Source organism: Carettochelys insculpta, chromosome 3 (assembly GCF_033958435.1).
Source record: "Carettochelys insculpta isolate YL-2023 chromosome 3, ASM3395843v1, whole genome shotgun sequence".
NCBI classification, from domain to species: domain Eukaryota; kingdom Metazoa; phylum Chordata; order Testudines; family Carettochelyidae; genus Carettochelys; species Carettochelys insculpta.
Genome location: NC_134139.1, coordinates 173,184,430 through 173,202,662, shown reverse-complemented (window position 1 = coordinate 173,202,662; position 18,233 = coordinate 173,184,430). Strand labels below are relative to the sequence as shown.

At 38.9% G+C, this 18,233-nt stretch overlaps 1 protein-coding gene across 3 annotated transcripts in view; it reads left to right on the top strand.

The window, feature by feature from the left end:
- The window catches only part of MYT1L (myelin transcription factor 1 like), a 178,346-nt gene that overhangs the window by 63,722 nt on the left and 96,391 nt on the right, over nucleotides 1-18,233 (top strand). For 2 of the 3 annotated variants that reach the window (XM_074988935.1, XM_074988934.1), the window contains exons 5-9: nucleotides 111-1,082; nucleotides 5,715-5,849; nucleotides 8,625-8,715; nucleotides 10,982-11,089; nucleotides 14,304-14,515. In XM_074988935.1, the coding sequence (XP_074845036.1) occupies nucleotides 111-1,082; nucleotides 5,715-5,849; nucleotides 8,625-8,715; nucleotides 10,982-11,089; nucleotides 14,304-14,515 (1,518 nt within the window). Of the gene's footprint in view, nucleotides 1-110; nucleotides 1,089-5,714; nucleotides 5,850-8,624; nucleotides 8,716-10,981; nucleotides 11,090-14,303; nucleotides 14,516-18,233 lie in introns of all 3 variants that reach the window. The other variant, XM_074988932.1, reaches the window with a different exon arrangement.

The following is an 18,233-nucleotide window of genomic DNA, read 5'->3' as shown; positions in this document are numbered from 1 at the left end:
TGTTTCTGTCCATGCTATTGCAACAACAGTTCCAATTCTAGCCACTTTTTTCTTTTCTTTTCCTTTTTCTTTCCTTGTTTCTTTCTTTGTTTCTTTCTATTTTTATGCAGAAGATCATCAAATGAATTGTCACAATACTCGAATAATGCAAGACACGGAAAAAGATGATAACAATAATGATGAGTATGATAATTATGATGAACTGGTGGCCAAGTCATTGTTAAATCTTGGCAAAATTGCAGAGGATGCAGCATACAGAGCCAGGACAGAATCAGAAATGAACAGCAATACATCTAATAGTCTTGAAGATGATAGTGACAAAAATGAAAATATTGGTCGGAAAAGTGAGCTGAGTTTAGATTTAGACAGTGATGTTGTTAGGGAAACTGTGGACTCCCTTAAATTGTTAGCCCAAGGACATGGTGTAGTGCTTTCAGAAAACATTAATGACAGAAATTATGCAGACAACATTTCACAGCAAGATAACAGGAATATGAACTTTGTAATGCTAGGGAAGCCTATGAACAATGGACTTATGGAAAAAATGGTGGAGGAGAGTGATGAAGAAGTGTGTCTCAGCAGTTTGGAATGCTTAAGGAATCAGTGTTTTGATCTTGCTAGGAAACTCAGTGAAACAAATCCGCAGGAAAGAAATCAGCAGCAAAATATGAATGCTCGTCAACATGTCAGGCAAGAAGATGATTTCCAAGGAAGAACACCAGATCGGAATTATTCAGACATGATGAACTTAATGAGACTTGAAGAACAGTTGAGCCCCAGATCTAGAACTTTCTCTAGCTGTGCAAAGGAGGATGGGTGTCATGAGAGAGATGATGATACCACCTCTATTACTTCAGACAGGTCTGAAGAAGTTTTTGATATGACAAAAGGTAATTTAACCCTGCTTGAGAAAGCTATTGCTCTGGAAACTGAAAGAGCAAAAGCCATGAGAGAAAAAATGGCAATGGAAGCTGGAAGGAGGGATAATATGAGATCATATGAGGAACAGTCTCCGCGACAACTTTCTGGGGATGACAGGAAGCCTAAATCCAGTGACGGCCATGTCAAAAAGCCATATTATGGTAAAGGTAATATTTCTATATACCGTATGTTGTGTCATGAAAAAGTCTGAGCTAATATTATAACAAGTGATGCATAGAACTCTTATGTGAAGTCATTGTTTATTTACTTGATATGACTATGGCATGATTCTAAAATAGCATCATGCTGTTCACCTAATCAAACAACTCATTCTACAGTGTTAGAAACATGTACAGTATTTCAGTGTAATATCATTTGGCTAAATAGAAAACTATAACTTTCAGGGAAACAAAAAATAAGAGATCATGTTGAAAGAGGCAAAGATTATTCTAAAGGGCATTATGACAAAAATATGAGGACAGTGGCATTGCATACACTATTGAATGGTGGGTTTTTATGGAGTAAGTTAGTCAATCATCTATGAAGTTCATATTTTACAGATTGGATTGGGTAGGTGGCATCATGATTTATAAAATTATCATCAGATGACAGTTATTGATGAAGCCTCTCCTGTTTAAAATGTAGAGTTGTCTGATAGAAATTGAACAGTATCAGAATAACCGATAACGCAAGATAGGGGCAGTGATTGCCCATTAATTATCTTAAGATACTAAGGTAATGGAAACCATTTGCTATGCAAGGCATAGTGTGGCCTGGGCTGAGATCAATAGCAATTTCTTTCTTATATGCATTCCACTTCACTGGTTTCATTCCATTGTGGAAACAGTTAAGGTGCTGCCTTAACCATAATTATATATCTATATCTATATTTGTATTTATATATATATAGATATATATAAAAATGTTAGTTTTAAAATATATTTTAAAGAATTATCCTAAAAATAGCATGTTTATAGTAACACAACCCTTTGTTCGTGTCTGCATTTATATGCCTGGGGGATCTCTCCTGTAAAGCATTCAATGCCTCCTGAAAGCTGTTGACTACCCTGAATTTCTATTGACTTTAATAGAAGTTGAGGGCTCTGCATTTCTAAGGAGGTGCTAAGCGTGTTGTCAGATTAGTTCTATATTGCATTTCCTATGCAATACCAATTTTCATCTCTAGATTGTTGGTTGGGGGTGGTATTTTGTTTGTTTGGTTTTTCCTTTATAAATCTCTATTTACAAAGGGTGATATCATGGCCATAAAATCTGGCTGTGAGATTAAAGTTCGCACATCACATTTCAGATTAGGAGATTTTTGATTTTTTTAATAGGTTTTAAGGGTGGAGGGCGAAATGGACAGTTTCTTATAAGTTATACAATAGTAACATGGAAGTTATTGGTTTCAGAAACTCTTCTGCAATGTAATTAGAAATTTTGTTTGCTTTCAGACACAAGGTCCATGGTGCAAAGTGGGAATGTGGGGTGTCTGGGGAAGACATTTTTAAGTTGAGTTAAACAGTTATTCCATAGCCATGTGGATTTTCTATTGTTTGCACGTGACACCGAATATGTTTATGTTCCCTTTTTTATGCGTCTCTGTAAGAAAACCAAACAGAAAATGGCAAACTAGTGCTAACATCTTAAAATAATTAAAACAATGTTTTCCAGATCTACCACCCCATGAATTCTTAGGAAAACACACAAACACACACACATATATATATATATATATATATATATATATATATATATCTGCAGTCTCCAAAGATTAACGTAATAGTGGAAATATGAGCTTCTTATTTCAGTTATTTCTGGAACTTCCCTGATGCCAACCTACTTCTAAGGAACTGCCTGATGAGTGGGAGATGGGCCCAAACAGAACTCTCGGATCCAAAGAAAAGCCCTGGAATTTATGGTAGTTTAGGTCAAGAAAATTTTAAATTGTGACCTTTCTCTGTTTTTCATAGGGGAAGGCTAGAGGAGAGTGGGAGGAGAATGATTCCTTCCTCATGCTAGAGAATATTGGGAAAACCTGAGTATTGTCATGAATTAGAGGGAGGATGAAAGAAAGGGAGTTATTTATGTCATTCATTCCCATATCACATATACTCCCCCAAACATGCTTACCAAAGTTCTCCAAAAAGATAAATGATACAATTAAAGGGAAATATTCTCAAGATGCAGGTACCTAAGAAGACTCACAACTCCTGTCTTCTCTCTTCAGGAGCTCTGCTCTCAGAGATCACTGAAACAATAAAGACACTGCAACCAACCTTTTCCCCCCTGCCATTTAAAATCTTACCAAGAGTCTTTCCTCCAAGACAAATGACTTACAAAATTCTGTGACCCAGGATAGGCAATCTTTGCTCAGACAAAGCTTCCCCTATCACAAAGATTGAGTCAGGTTTTCAGGATAGGCTCTAAAAGAAGTAAATAAATCAATTAAACTATAAAGCAGTGCTCTCGTCTAAAGGGGGGGGATTCAAAAAGAGCAGACTACGAAGTCAAAATATGTATGCATATATATTGATAAATGAATATAATCATGAGCCATAAGTTTTCTGCATAGCTGCATGGAGTTTTAGCTAGATGTCTTCTATTAAGTCAATGGGACACTGCAAATAAAATTCCATGCAAGTTTTTGAAAAGTAAGATTAGCGTGCAGCATCTTTTCTGATTTGTTAGACCATAAAGGCTCTTTTGGAGCTCGTAAATACTGAATACTCAGGAGAATTTGCATAACACTGTCTGCCCGCTTCTCAGCTGATCTAAATTGGCATACCTACATTGACTACTGTAGAACTACATAGTTTACATTAGCAGATGTTCTAGTCTGTAGACTCTAGAGAAGCCATTATGGTCTATTTTGTTAATCATTTGCATTTTTATAGTCCTTGAATACTGGTATATTTATATTACACTTATTTCATTTTTTTATTTACTTACTTACCTAACATTTTCCTCACATTTCAATTTTTCTTTTTTTTAAATACAACGAGTTGCACAGAGTTGGTGGTAAAACTGAAAAGGTGACTGGCAGTCTAGTGGTCTCAGCACAGGTATCTGTGGAAGAAACTTCAGAGTTTGAATCCTAGTTCTGATACTGACTCCTTCTGTGCCCTTGGTTTTAACTGATAAAACTGTCTCACTTTCACAAAGAATAAACTGGGGGTAATGGTATCTACCAAGTTCACAAGGTTTTTGTGAATTTTATATGATTGAACAGAGTTTTGAAGATGAAATTTTGTAAATAAGTATATTTAGCATTGAACAGCAAAAAACAGATGTGTTGCACCTGACACACATGCATACTAAAATAAAACATTAGCAATTAGCATTCACAAATGCTTTTCAAAGTTGAAAGTGTGAAAGTTAATACTGGAAATTAGAGCAGGGGATAAGGACCATGCGATAAGGAGCTTCTCGTAAACTAAGATGCTTGAGCAAAGTTTGGAATTTAGAATATAGAACAACCACATGAGCATACAAAAATAGAAACCTGCAACTGAATGTAAACTCTGGTTAGTATGTACACTTTATTTACTAAAAAGAGGTTGTACCCAGAAGTACTGAAGTACTGAAAAGGTCCCTTGATGTCATTAAGGTTGTACGCGTTCAACCAGGGCTGAATTTTACTGTAAGACTTAATAGAAACCTAATAACAAAGCCTTATTTCTAAAAGAAAAATCATAAATCCTGCAGCAAAGAAATAATAGGAGCAGCTTAAATGCATAAAAGGTGATAAATCATTTTGGGTGATGATGTTTGCTTTTAGCTATTAACTTAGAATGAAACAGAATCTTTGTAGCCAAAGTAGCATGAATGTTTTTTTCCTTAAATACTGGTGTATAAATGCGTTCCTCTCTCCAAAACTGGACAAGAATGTTAAAGATGATGTGGTATAACTTGTATTACATGCTGAGTTGGACACTTTGGGATGTTACTTTAAAAATATTCTATTACGGGAAACAAACCGATGAAACAGGCGACCAAGTTTTATTCAGGAATAATTTCAACAGAAGTTCCGTTATTTTCTTGGCAGAAAACAATGGTTTATTGAACAGAAGTCTACTTGGGCACTTTTGTTGACTTGTACAGGTAAACAAAGAAATAGCCAGCATTATAGGAAACTACTAATCTTTTAAGCCTATGAATACAAAGACTTTATAGATGCATGATTGCAATGGCCCAAATTCAGAATAAGAGGTTTTTACTTTGAATTAGATTTTTTTGCTCCATGGTGTTTTATTGGAAGAAAAATGCTTCTATATACTTTTGTATTCTACTACTTCATAAAGAATTTAGAAAGATCAGTGTCATCTGCTTTGAATGACTTTGAGTAAGACATAGTTGTGCTGAATTGTTGAATCTGTATGCTAAGGAGCTGGGTCTGCTAACCTCAAGAGGCTGAACTTCTATGACAGTACATTTGCAGGCTTCAATACATCACTCAAATAGCATTGAAAAGAAAGGGGGAACCAGCTAACACTTTCAGAGTGGCCTTCCACTCTTAAACTGATGCTTGCCAGCAGAGCAGTGATTGACAATCTTGTGGCTTTGATATAAGAAGGTCACTATCTAAGTACAATGAATAAGTATTGCTGTGATCATAGGAGCCTGCTGTATGATAACGGGAGAAAAGTGACAAAATTGTTTTAAAAAGTAGCAGTTTTTTCTTCTGGTATTCTTAAGAACATTTACCAAAGAGTAACTTACAACATTAAATGAACCTTCTTACAGAAATCTGTAAAGCATAATTCATTTGACACATTTGTTGTAAATTATAGATCCCTCAAGAACAGAAAAGAAAGAAAGCAAATGTCCTACCCCTGGGTGTGATGGAACTGGCCATGTAACGGGGCTTTACCCCCATCACCGCAGTTTGTCAGGATGCCCACACAAAGATAGGGTCCCTCCAGAAAGTAAGTCCACATTGTTTCATCGAAACTGGGGATAAAACTCCAAAGATTTTTTAGCATGCTTTTAAAATCTTTTTTTAATTTCCATTTTATGGTATGATATGTCTCAGTTAAGCATCCTGTCCTGTGCTATATTTTTTCTTTATTCCATCATTTTCATATCTTTACTAACTTTTAAACTAAACAGAACAACCTTTAAAGCTGTATTCTTTGATTCTGAGAATCTTAGGTTATTTTTAAACAGACACATTCAGCCTGCATAGAAAGATTTTCCACAAACACTGCGCTACTTTTACTTCTGAGTGCTTATGTCACAGCATGAACCTTCTCTGTTGTGTAGCGCAGGAACAATAGTGCTTTTGAGCTTGAAAAGCTCACCACCCATTTTATTTAGGTATTATTTGTTTGGAAATATAATGAAGAAATTTACGTTATAAAAAAAGAGAGAGAGAGAGAATTTGGCTCTTTATCTTGTAGTCCTGTTCAAGATTTTGGGCCATATACTCTTGTTATTTCTGTGGGTGTAACTTCCCTTAAAGTCATGAGTATTATGAGGACTGAAGTCAAAAGAAGTTGCACTTGTGGAGAAGAGAGGAGGATTTTGTCTTGAAAATTTAAGGCAGCTCTCTAGCTAGTATAAGTAGGTACAGTTCCTCTCAAGCCAACTGAAGTATGTTGATTTATACCTGCTGAAGATCTGGCTAGGGTCTGATTCTCTTTCTCACTTATTCTGGTGTAATACAAGGGTGACACATTAAATTCTCTAGGCTTGTTTCTCCATTGTCTTGCAAATTGAGGAGTCATTTACAATTTTGTAAATTAAAATAAAAATTAAATTAAAATCCATATCAGAAGGGCAACATTTGACACCTGTTTTGCACTGGTGTCCAGAGGCCTCATTAAGGAGAAAAATCAGACCCAATGATGTTTTCACTGGTAAAAAAACAGTGCAAGTGAAAGGAGAGTCGGGTCCCTGGGACTTACACTGTAGCAGACCATGCTTCTGATTCACCACTGCACAACTCTAATTATACAGTGGCATAACTATGTTGATGGCAATTTATTTTCTGATGTAATACGGGAATGAAACAGGTCTGAATTAGGCACCAAATCTCCAAGGAAGTTGTAGTCTTGGACGAGGAAGCCAGAAGTTTATTAACAGAGAGTGCAACACAACTCTTTCCTAGCAGGCTTGCTCTTTTTCTAGAATTAAGGTAATGAGGAAATACTTTAGGGATGCTCACAGCATCTTGGTTGATCAGTAAATATAGCAGATTAAATGAATTCATTTTTCCATTTTGGTAGCCCCTAATTTTCTGAAGCACAAATATTTACACATGTGCTCAAAGTTCTTGCTCATTTTTTTATAAATGGTGAATATACAGCTCTTTAGAAGATGTTGTAAATCAAAGAAGAATATAGCTTTAAACTGTTTGCATGTTCCATAGCTACTAAAATAAAAAAAAAGGTGAGCTCATCTTTGTGTTTGTTTATTTAACTCATTTTCCTGTTATGCTGGCCTTGTGAAGCATGTTTCAAGAACAGCTGTGAATAGCAGGAATTTCAGAATAAAGCTTTGCATCTTCACACATTTTAATACACTGCCGGTGGTGGTGATGCTGATCTTTGAATCCATATCTATGGGTTAAATCTTCGTGTCTGCTTGGTTTTTATTCAATTCTTATTCAGCCAAAGCACTCACTGATTTCAGTGGATTTTGTCTGAGTGAGAAGTAACTAAGGACTACATGAGTGCATCCTAAGGGAATAAAATGGGAGCCATTTGGAAGGGCTGAATGGCCTAGTTCTGTACATTAATACATTTGCTGCCCAGCTCTGGAGATATAGACTGAGAAATATCTCTTGTCATACAAAAGAAAAGGTCTCAGTCTAGTTCCCCTTTAAGGTGCCTCCATTTTACAAAATCTCTTGATAATTTGGCCCATTATACTAAGAATGTTGAAATTCAGAAGAGAATCACCTTGAATAAATTTGCGGGTGAACTTTGCACCCACCTTGCTTAAGCCAATGCTACCTATTCTTTACTCTTGTGGTTAATCACTCCACCAGCATCTACTTTCAAAATGCTTAGTGCTTACTGCTTAGGAGTTTCTTTTCCATATTATTTTTCAATTTGCATCCTTATAATTTATGATCTATAGAGAATCAAAATAAAGGCAAAGGGGCTGATTCTAAACCCATGTGTGACATCTTCCATTGGCAACAACAGGAGTTACGCCCATTTGACAGTGGGCAGAACTAGGCCCCAGTGAAAATGAATTGACTTCCATAATTAGGGTCAAATTCTGCTCTTAGTTCTACTGATGTAAATCTGGAGTACCTCACTTTTTGATTGGTATCGCTGAGAGCAAATTTTGGCTCTTAGGCTTTATTATCTGTGCATTACACTTCATTATACGATCACAATCCACATTTTATTACTGGGCTGTCCCCAGTCCACCTGTTACTATTGAGCTGATCAGTGTTCAGCATTTATATATGGAGATGGAGTGTTTCTGCTTTACCCTTACATGAGAGACACATTAATTTTAAGATTCTGTAATCCATAACTCTCACCATACAGTGTTACCGGTGTTAATGAGCATAATGTCACAACACCTCCTTCCCACATTAGACTTCATTGGTTACATGTATTTTGAGGAATGCTGGTCTTTAATGAATCCTGGTTAGTTTTTAAATGGTTTCATATATACTGGGACTTGATTTTTTTTTTCTTGCTTTCATACGCTGCTGTTTTCTCTTACTCTCCTTTGTCAAGTTCTTGCCATGCATGAAAATGTTCTTAAGTGTCCTACACCAGGCTGCACAGGTCGAGGCCACGTAAATAGCAACAGGAATTCTCACAGAAGGTAAGGATGTCATCACTGGACTGTAGTCTAGAGAGAACACTGCTTTAGAGCTGCAGCATTACTGGCAAAATGTTCTGAGAAAGTGTGTGTGTGATTTTTGTTCTTTTGTTTTAAAGATGGCAGATGGTGCTTACTGTGCTTTATTTATTCATTTTGCATCATAAATTCCTTATTTTACAGTATGAAGATACTTCTGTGTAGGATTAATTTGATTCATATAAGACACATTTTAAGTAGTGTTTGCTTGTTTTTATTTATTTTTTAAAACTTAAGTAAGGTTATATTAATAGAAGAACTTGACCCCTAAGTAGAAAGGAAAATGACTACAAATATGATCGAGACCAGGACAGAGTTACTGTTCATATAATGTTCATCTTTATGAGTGACGACTGTCTACCATGTAAAAAGTTCTGCTCCAATCATAAGAACAATTTTTGTGTGAATACATAAGAAACAGCATTTCAAGTGCATATATATTGCACAATTTACAGTTTTCTGACGTCAATGCAAAATCCATAAAATTAATTATAATTTTGCCTGAATGAGAAAAAATATGGAAAAGTACTTTTGATTTTCAAGATGATGAAAGCAATTGAATTCATAGAAATTGTTCGAGAAGCCTAAAGAATTTCAGAGAAAATGATATTTTTATAAAGATTTTAACTATCCTGTAAAATGGACCGTAGTTTCTATTACATCCTAGGGGATTATTTTTTAAATCCTATAGAAAATTATCATTTCTATTATATTTTGTGACTTTTCCATAAGGGACTTGAGGCCTACATTTTAACCTTCAATGGCAAAACCCAGGAAAGGTGGGCAGAGAGCACAGAAAACTACATTAAGTTCCTATTACTGAGTTCATTTTAATGTTAACTGCAGCAAGATGGCTTAGGAGACCAGAGAGGATACTGGTGTTATGGCCCTCCACTATTACAGAGCTCTGGCTTCACTGAGAGTTCTCAGCTCAGCTCCATGGATCTCCTCACAGAGGACCAATCTCTTTGGAATACACTGTGGCACTTTCTTCTTCCCTGGAGCTATGCAGCCGTTGGATGTCTCCCTCTGATTTCGTACAGCAGAAGCAGCAAAGCTTTGGAGGAGACGCCACAGCAACTAATGCCGCAGCAGCACTAACTTCATTTGGATATCTGCTAAGATATCCCTGGTTCTGAAGAGGAGCATGTTATTGGACAGCAGTGGCTGGCACTAACCTATATAGAGCCCTCATTCTTTCCCCTGTTGAACTGAGACAGAGGTGTTTCCATGGGTACCCAGGGAGGAAGGAGAGGAGCATACTTCTCTCCTCTTTCTGCAGCTTTTGGGGCATTTTACTCTGCTTTCTTCTCCCCCACCCTCTACTTCTTTTTTCTTCTATTGAGAGGAAAGCATCTGGGCCTGAGTAAGGTTTCAAGCTGAGCCCAGCACTGATTTGCCTTTCCTGTGGAGAACACAAGGAGCTGTGCTCATATAAGCATGCAGCAGAGAATAAGGAAAAAAAAAGACCCCTTCATTGTCAGGTCACCACATTTAACAAATTCACTAAGAGCACCATCTGCTGGTAACAGGATATTTATTTTCCACCTTTCTAAATCTTTTACAACAGAAGCAGACTTACCTTCAATAACAGTTCAGCGTTCATAAAACAGAGTTCAAGTCCAAGCTTCTTGGTTCTTTCATGTTTCATTATCTGAGACTAGACTCTCCTTTGGTGACTTAACTTCATGAATAAATTGCGAGAAAAATATATTTTTGATATAGGTTTAGAGATGCTCAGACAAATTTTCCACTGACTTATACCTCTCACAAACTAAATGAAGTTAATGAAGCTGAATGAGGTGTGAAGCAGCACAAAATTTTGTCTGCGTTGTGTTGACATTGAAAAATCTTCATCAACCATTTCAGTGCAAAATGCATATAAACAAAAGGGCTGCATTCTGCTGACAAAGTTGCACAGATAATTTTGGTTTATATTCTCCTCTTCCTACCTATGCCTATTAACTGATATCCATGAGAGTTCTGCCTATGTTTAGTAGGAGGAGAAGAATATTGGATATGAGATCATCCATACAACTTTGAAAGCAGAATGTTTCTCAAAGACATAAAGTCCTTTGTAGAAGAAATGTATGACAGAAAAGGTTCTGGAAACTTTTTCCCTCCAAATTCTTCCTCATGCTGGCTAAGGAGGAGAAGGAGTAATTGGATCAGTGCTATAATGTGAAACTACTCAGGACAAGGCAATTAAATTTCCTTTCTGTAATTGCAGCCTCTCTGGATGTCCTATTGCTGCAGCAGAGAAACTGGCTAAAGCTCAAGAGAAGCATCAGAGCTGTGATGTGTCAAAATCAAACCAGGCATCAGATCGGGTTTTAAGGTATTAGCAATCACTATAATACTCAATACCATGCAAAATTCATCACACATTAACTTAATCTGAGCATTTATATTGATACACATTGTATATACATTTATATATATATCTATATATATATCTATACATATCTCCCTCAAAGAAGAGTTTAGAATTAGGGCTTCTGGATCCAATTTTCTCAGCATTTATTTCCCAACAAATTTGCATGGGGTTGGGTTGGTAATTATTTTGGCAAATACATGTAAAGCCTGAAAAGCTCATTTTTGTCTTAGGCATTGTTTGGTGTAAAGCTGACTGCTGGAGTGCAAAGTCTAGGAACAGTGTGAAAAAAAGTTGATATCTTTTGGGAATAAACTAATATTTACCGGTAAGTCTTGTTTTTTTCACAGGCTTTTACTAGTAAATATCAGTTTAAATGAAAACCAGAAGCCCTACTTGTAGTGTTAAATTGGCAGCATAGCTTTTTATGGAGAAAAATACCTGATCTAGTTCAGGTTCCAAAACACTTAAGTGTTAGTTCATTGTCTCTGTTTTGCTCCCACCCCCACAGAAGGGATTAAAGGAATGTAAATTTTCATGGAAAGAGAAGATTGATCTAATCTGGCATAGTCAGCCCTCTCTCCATGCATTTGGTATTCAGCATTTATCCTATGCAAAATGGAGCTTTGCATTATTAAATGCCCCTAGTGCTGGGCCAGATGTGGGTGAAGGAAAATCTGGCTTCTGGGGAAACCGAGAGTTTAGGGAGCAGTGCAAAGACATTGGACTTAAGTATGATGTACCAGACTTACGTTGATGTCCCAAGAGCTGCAGAATTTCCCCATGAATATGTGATATCTGTGCATTAGGACAGCCACATCCTTCCCTTCTTCCCATGGGAGAATTTGAAGGACTCTCCATCACTTCCAGCACGCTGAATTTCCTGGGCCTCCCATAAGTTTCTCTCTGTCAGGCTATCATTGTGACTTAAATTTTGAAAGAGTGACTTTTAATGAACGTTTCTTACTCTATCAACATCTTTCTTTGAATATTATCTCAGTACTTCATCAAATCTTGAGCACATTTTCCAAACCCTTGTGTTCCTGTAGTTGAGAAAAGAGAATGCTGTCCTACATCAGCAAAACTGACTATTATATGGTGAATTTAGATTTTGTTTTCCTTTCCCCAAGAGTTTTCAGTGTCTTTATCTGGTCTAGACCCAGTTCTGCTTTCATTTTTTTCAGGTAGTATTCTAGATTCTTTACTCAGAGATTGGTGCTATAATAATAGTAATAATAATAATAATAATAATTGAACAAAATCCTCAAATCTTCATTAGCAGGATTTCACAGGCCAAAAATGCAATGGCTTTCAATGCTCTTTAGAGAGAAGTCAGAGGAATCAGATGCCATGCATAAAAAAACTACTTTTTAGAAGCAGCATCTGATTCTGTGGCTGAGTCCTTAGATAGTTGCGTTGTCAGATTTGCTTTTGCCTCTGGGTCTGTCTTGTTAAGCAGTCTGAGTTAAGACAGTCATCTCAGACACTATGTCCACTTTCCCTTTAACTCTTGGATCTATTTAAGATGAACATCCCAAGGGTTGTCTTATAAATTCCATACACAACAATTAATTGGGGTCTTTATGCATTAAAGTATAAATCCTGTGAACTGATCTTGCCCCTGTCTCCATCCCACCATCATTCAGTATGTCCTCACCTAAAAAGGAGTAAAATTCATAGCATTTTTGTTTTGTCAAACATTTGGGCTTTGTTTTGAATATGCATTATGTGAATTGTATTATTTCTTAAATGAGCCTAAACTATGTTGGGCTCCACTCCCTGAGGATCTGGCCCATAGTATTATGTGAAAAGTGAAGAAGCATTTTCCAAAGAAACTCAACATAGAAAGGAAAATCAAAGGGTACAATATGACTTATATAATTTCTTGGGTAATTTATACTTCAGTCTCTTGTCTAAATTCTATGAAAATGAATTCATCCAGAAATGCAAACTACTAAAAATATATTAGTATTTCTGGCTGTTTATTTTATTTCACTTCATCAGCCAGGTAGGTACAATGTTTTTTGATTGTGAATAAATTAGTGTCCCTAATGCCTCTTCAATTACCTCATTGTTATAATGGGGGGAGGGCTTGATCCTCTGATGTCCCAAGCACCCAAAGTCTTCAGTTAAGCACCTTGAATCCCTGTTAAAATCATTGGGCTTTAGGATGCTCAGAACCTCAAAAGGCTCACTGTCTAGGGTCCAGTCATGCAACACTTTCTCACGTGAGTAAGGCTTGCAGGATCTAGTCCTCATTTTGCATTCCTCACATACTGAGGGCTGCTAACCTCTGCATCCATATTCATAAGCCTCTGAGCAAGTGGAAGGGGTCTCTACAGCATCCTGTTTACTGAGCCTTTGAAAGTCCCACCAAAGGGAATAGGGCAGGTGAGCCAATTGAGCTTTCTCCTGATTCTCCTTCCCTTCCTAATGCACAGGGAAAGAGAATTTCAGATGACGCAGCCTAAGTCTGTTTCATGCTGCACCCCCTCCCTTACAGTGCTGTTGCCCCACCTCCCACTGAATGTGGTACACAGAGCAGCCCCACAAGTTACAGTTCATGCCAAAGCCTTGCTTGCGGGAGGCAGTGGGAACCAGAGAGACTGGATGGCAGTTCAGAGGCAAAAGCGACTATGTGGCTGCCTCTTGTGGATCTCCCAAGATCTGCATGAACTATGAAGAGGTGGGACCCAGCTTCTTGTGTGACACAGGACCCCACACATAAATACTATTGGCAGAATTCCATGGGTTGAGTGGAGACGGTAGTGGGATTTTTTGTTTGTTCGGTTTTTTAACTAGAGAAATTTGTCTAAAATTTCTATTAGTCTATTTGTCCTTCTCTAATCCACCATCCCAAAGAGAGTATTTTTATATAATGTAATTATGCAGGGGAGGAAAAGCCCTTAAGTATTTTTAAATAGAACTTTCATCAATTATATTGTTTTTAGTCACAGATTACATTTAGCACTATTCTCTTTAATTTATCCTTGGCTTTGCTCAAGAAAATATATATTGTTTGTTTGCTTGAAACAACCAAACCAAACATATACCATAATATATTGCTGTCTCTTGAGTGCAAATAATAACTCAGATTTTCTAATCTGAACTATAAACTATGCACAAACACAATAAACTGAACTGCGTCTAACAAACTGTACATATCTTTAATTTCTAGGCCCATGTGCTTTGTTAAGCAATTGGAGATCCCTCAGTATGGCTACAGAAACAATGTCCCCACCACCACACCCCGCTCCAACTTGGCCAAGGAACTAGAGAAATACTCTAAGACTTCGTTTGAATATAACAGTTATGACAACCATGCCTATGGCAAGAGAGCCATAGCTCCCAAGGTGCAATCCAGGGATATATCCCCCAAAGGATATGATGGTAGGAGGTGCACACTCTTATACATGAGAGACAAGTTTGTAGTTAATCATGTTTTTGTATATGTAAACGTCATAAAAATAAGGCATACTTCATGTTCATACAGTATTAAGAGGAATGCTATTCACCAGCATGACATTGTTATGTTTAAGTTATTTTTAAAGATCTTTTCTAAAAAGCATTATTTTATATGGTGCTTGCTGCAGAACTGTTGCACTGCCAGGAGAACATCCTTAGCTATTCGATTCTTAGGATGTATTGAGCCTGCAATAAAATCTAAATCATAGAGCCAGTCCTTGTGGCAGAGTAGCAGTATATTATGCTTCCATCTGGGACACCTGGCTCCATAGGTTGGATTAAGAATCTTGCTCTTTTACAGTAGTCTAGGAAGCTCATAAATGTAATGTGTTTGCTCTCTGGGGATGGGGAAGGAGAAAACATAGATCTCATTGCACTTCAGTGCTCTTCCCCCCATCCCACCCCCACTGATCTCCAGCTAATTAAGGTCCCTTGCTCACCTTATCCACATGCCAATTTCTGTTGAATTCAGTGTGAGAACTCATGAGTAAAATGATTGGGATTTGGCTGAAAGTGGCATTTACACCAGTCTCTGAGACTATTTCTTCCTTCTGGAAAAGGGGAAAGTGTGATAGTGGGGGCTGGCTGGCAGGGGAGAGGAGCTGGACCAGGGAACAAAACCCCCTATGGCCAAAAGAATGAAGGGCTTGAATTGTCCCATTTTTGGGTATTCCACACCTCTGAGAACAACATCACAACATTCTCTTCCTCTTTTTCTTGTGTAATGGGGAACAATTCATTTTCTTGGCATTTTCATTTTACAAGTTAAAGTACTTGGGATTGCTCACTGACTAGCCTATGAAATCCCAGACAGGTGCCAGATTTTGTTTAGTGAATTAGGAGTAAGTGTAGGTTAGTGGAAAATAGTCTCTCCTGTTGTTTTCATGCAGATTCTGACTTTGAAAAATAGATGAGTGGGGAAAGAGGAAATTACAACAGCTCCTCTCCCCCTCTTTGCTGTTCTTGGTAGTAAGTTTTCCTATAAAATCAGCTGGTAAATTGTCTCTGGCAACATCTACACTGCAAAATAAAGTTGAATTTATTAAAGTCAGCTTTGTAACACTGGGTTTTGTAAAGTCAAAGTTGAGTTTCTGCACCTCCCCACAATGTCAGCTTAGGCTGCTTCTACACTCGTCCCCTCCTGTCAGAGGTGGCATGGTACTGAGGCAATTTGAAGCAGGCTAATGAGGCACTAATATGCATATTCAGTGTCTCATTAGCATAATAGTGGCCGTGTGAATTTCAAAATACAGACTTCAAATTGCAAATTGACAGCATAGATGCAAGCAGCTTCGAAATAAATGCCCCACTTCGACATTCCCTTACTCCAATATAGTTTTGTGGGAGTAAAGGCATGTTGAGGCAGGGTGCTTATTTTGAAGCTGACCTCATCTATGCTGTCAATCTGCAATTCAAAATTGGCACTTTGAAAGTTGCGCAGCTGCCATTATGCTAATGAAGTACTGAATATGCAAGTTAGCACCTCATTAGCCTGCTTCAAGTTGCCTCATTACCATGCCACTTCCAACAGGAGGGGACAAGTGTAGAAGCAGCCTTAGTGTGTCTCTACTAAGTCACCAAAGTTCAACTGTTGCAGCACTGCATTGTGAGGACCTATCCCACAGTTTCCTCAGCAATGTGGGATTTTTCCTGGTACGTTATGGGGGAAAAAATGCCACACAAGTGGTTGTGGGTGTGTGATGTCATCTTCCCACACTGCATTGCCCTCACTCTCCTCCCATTGAAAGCAAGCAGCCATTTTTCAGAAGTCTCTCTCCCCAGGGAGAGAAATCGTTTGAGTTGTCCGCATTACGGACCTTTTAATCAAATATGTCCTGAGAGTACCCAGCTGACTAAACCATGTCAACAGGTTGCTTAACTATTTTTCCCTGAGTGAAAGAACACCAAACAGTGGAAGAATCTGGATCCATGTGAATAGGGAAATACTTAATATTATTGACAAAGAAGGAGAGCATGGGCTTCCAAGGGAAAGAAAGCCAGACAGGTGCTTCCAGACAGAAGCTGAAGCACCCTTCGCAATTGTGCTCTTGGAGCACCCAGCCGACTGTACCATGTCAACAGGTCACTCAACTAGTGTTCTCCTGGTGAAAGAACACCTGTCATTTTAAGGCAGTGTGTCAGGGAACTGTCAGTCCCACATACTACAACATTGTTTATAATGACAGAGGATTAAAACGAGATCCCGTGCAGAAAAGAAGGAATCACAAGGCGAAGCACCCAGATGAGCAGTAGGAGCACCCAGCTGACTGTACTATGTACCCATGATGCCCAAGTGGAACAAACTGGCTCCGTGTGACTAGGAGAAAAGAGCTGTGGGAGCACCCAGTTGACTGCACCATGTCAAGAGTTCCCAAGGAAAAGAAAAATGGTGACGTTTGAAAATCTTAGGGAACACCCAGCTGACTCTGTCATGTACCCATGATGCCCATGTGATTTGGGCACGTTGTCATATGATTCTCAAGCAAAGCAGGAAAGAAGGAAAAGTAAGGAATCCCAGGGGAAAGAAAAACAATGACTTTGAAAAATAAGGAAACACCCAGCTGACTGTGCCATGTCAATGGGTAGCTCAGCTACTTGTCCCACAGTGACAATACAGCAAGCAGGCCACTGAAGAGACTGTGGCTCCTCTGAGCCACACACTTTGGGAAGAGAATGTACTGGAGCAGGACCTGGGGGCTGGCCCCCCAAAACTCAGCTGGCAGGGGCCAGCTGAGTGACCCGTTGACATGGCTTGGTCAGTGGGTTTCTTAGGTGGTGGGGGGCAGCCCAGAAAATTCATGTTATCCTCTGTGGGGCCAGCCCCCCACATAACTTGTTGATATTTTTCTATCTGTAGTGTGCCTAGGCGGGGGGTGATATGCAGCCCAAAAAACAGGTGCCACCAGGGGCCAGCCCCACAACAATACTTTAGCTGGCAGGGGCGAACTGAGGGAACAGTTGACATGGAGCAATCAGTGTGTTTCTTAGGGAGGGAGCCAGCTCCCAAAATAGGTGCACTGGGAGAGCCATGACCCTGGGATGTGTTGCCTCTCAGGGGCTAGCTAGCCCCCCCCAAAATGTTTGCCAATGGGGGAGCCAGCCTGCAAGTGCTTGGTGAGCTCCCAGAAAATGTGAAGCACAGAAGCCTTCACCCCACGCAGGGCAGGACATGCCGCTGTCCGATGTGCCTCTGTCTGGTCCCCACAGTCAAGAGCCGAAATGCACTCCTGGCTCTCCTGATGATGCTGTGCTGGGGCTCTCTTTCATGGCTAGATGCGATCGCCACCCTGATCATAAAGAAATGAATTCAAAATGCCCAACTTCCTGTTTTCTACTTCCTGCACACCTGGGCCGCGTCTACACGTGCACGCTACTTCGAAGTAGCGGCACCAACTTCGAAATAGCGCCCGTCACGGCTACACGTGTTGGGCGCTATTTCGAAGTTGAAATCGACGTTAGGCGGCGAGATGTCGAAGTCGCTAACCCCACGAGGGGATGGGAATAGCGCCCTACTTCGAAGTTGAACATCGAAGTAGGGCACGTGTAGACGATTCGCGTCCCGCAACATCGAAATAGCGGGGTCTGCCATGGCGGCCATCAGCTGAGGGGTTGAGAGACGCTCTCTCTCCAGCCCCTGCGGGGC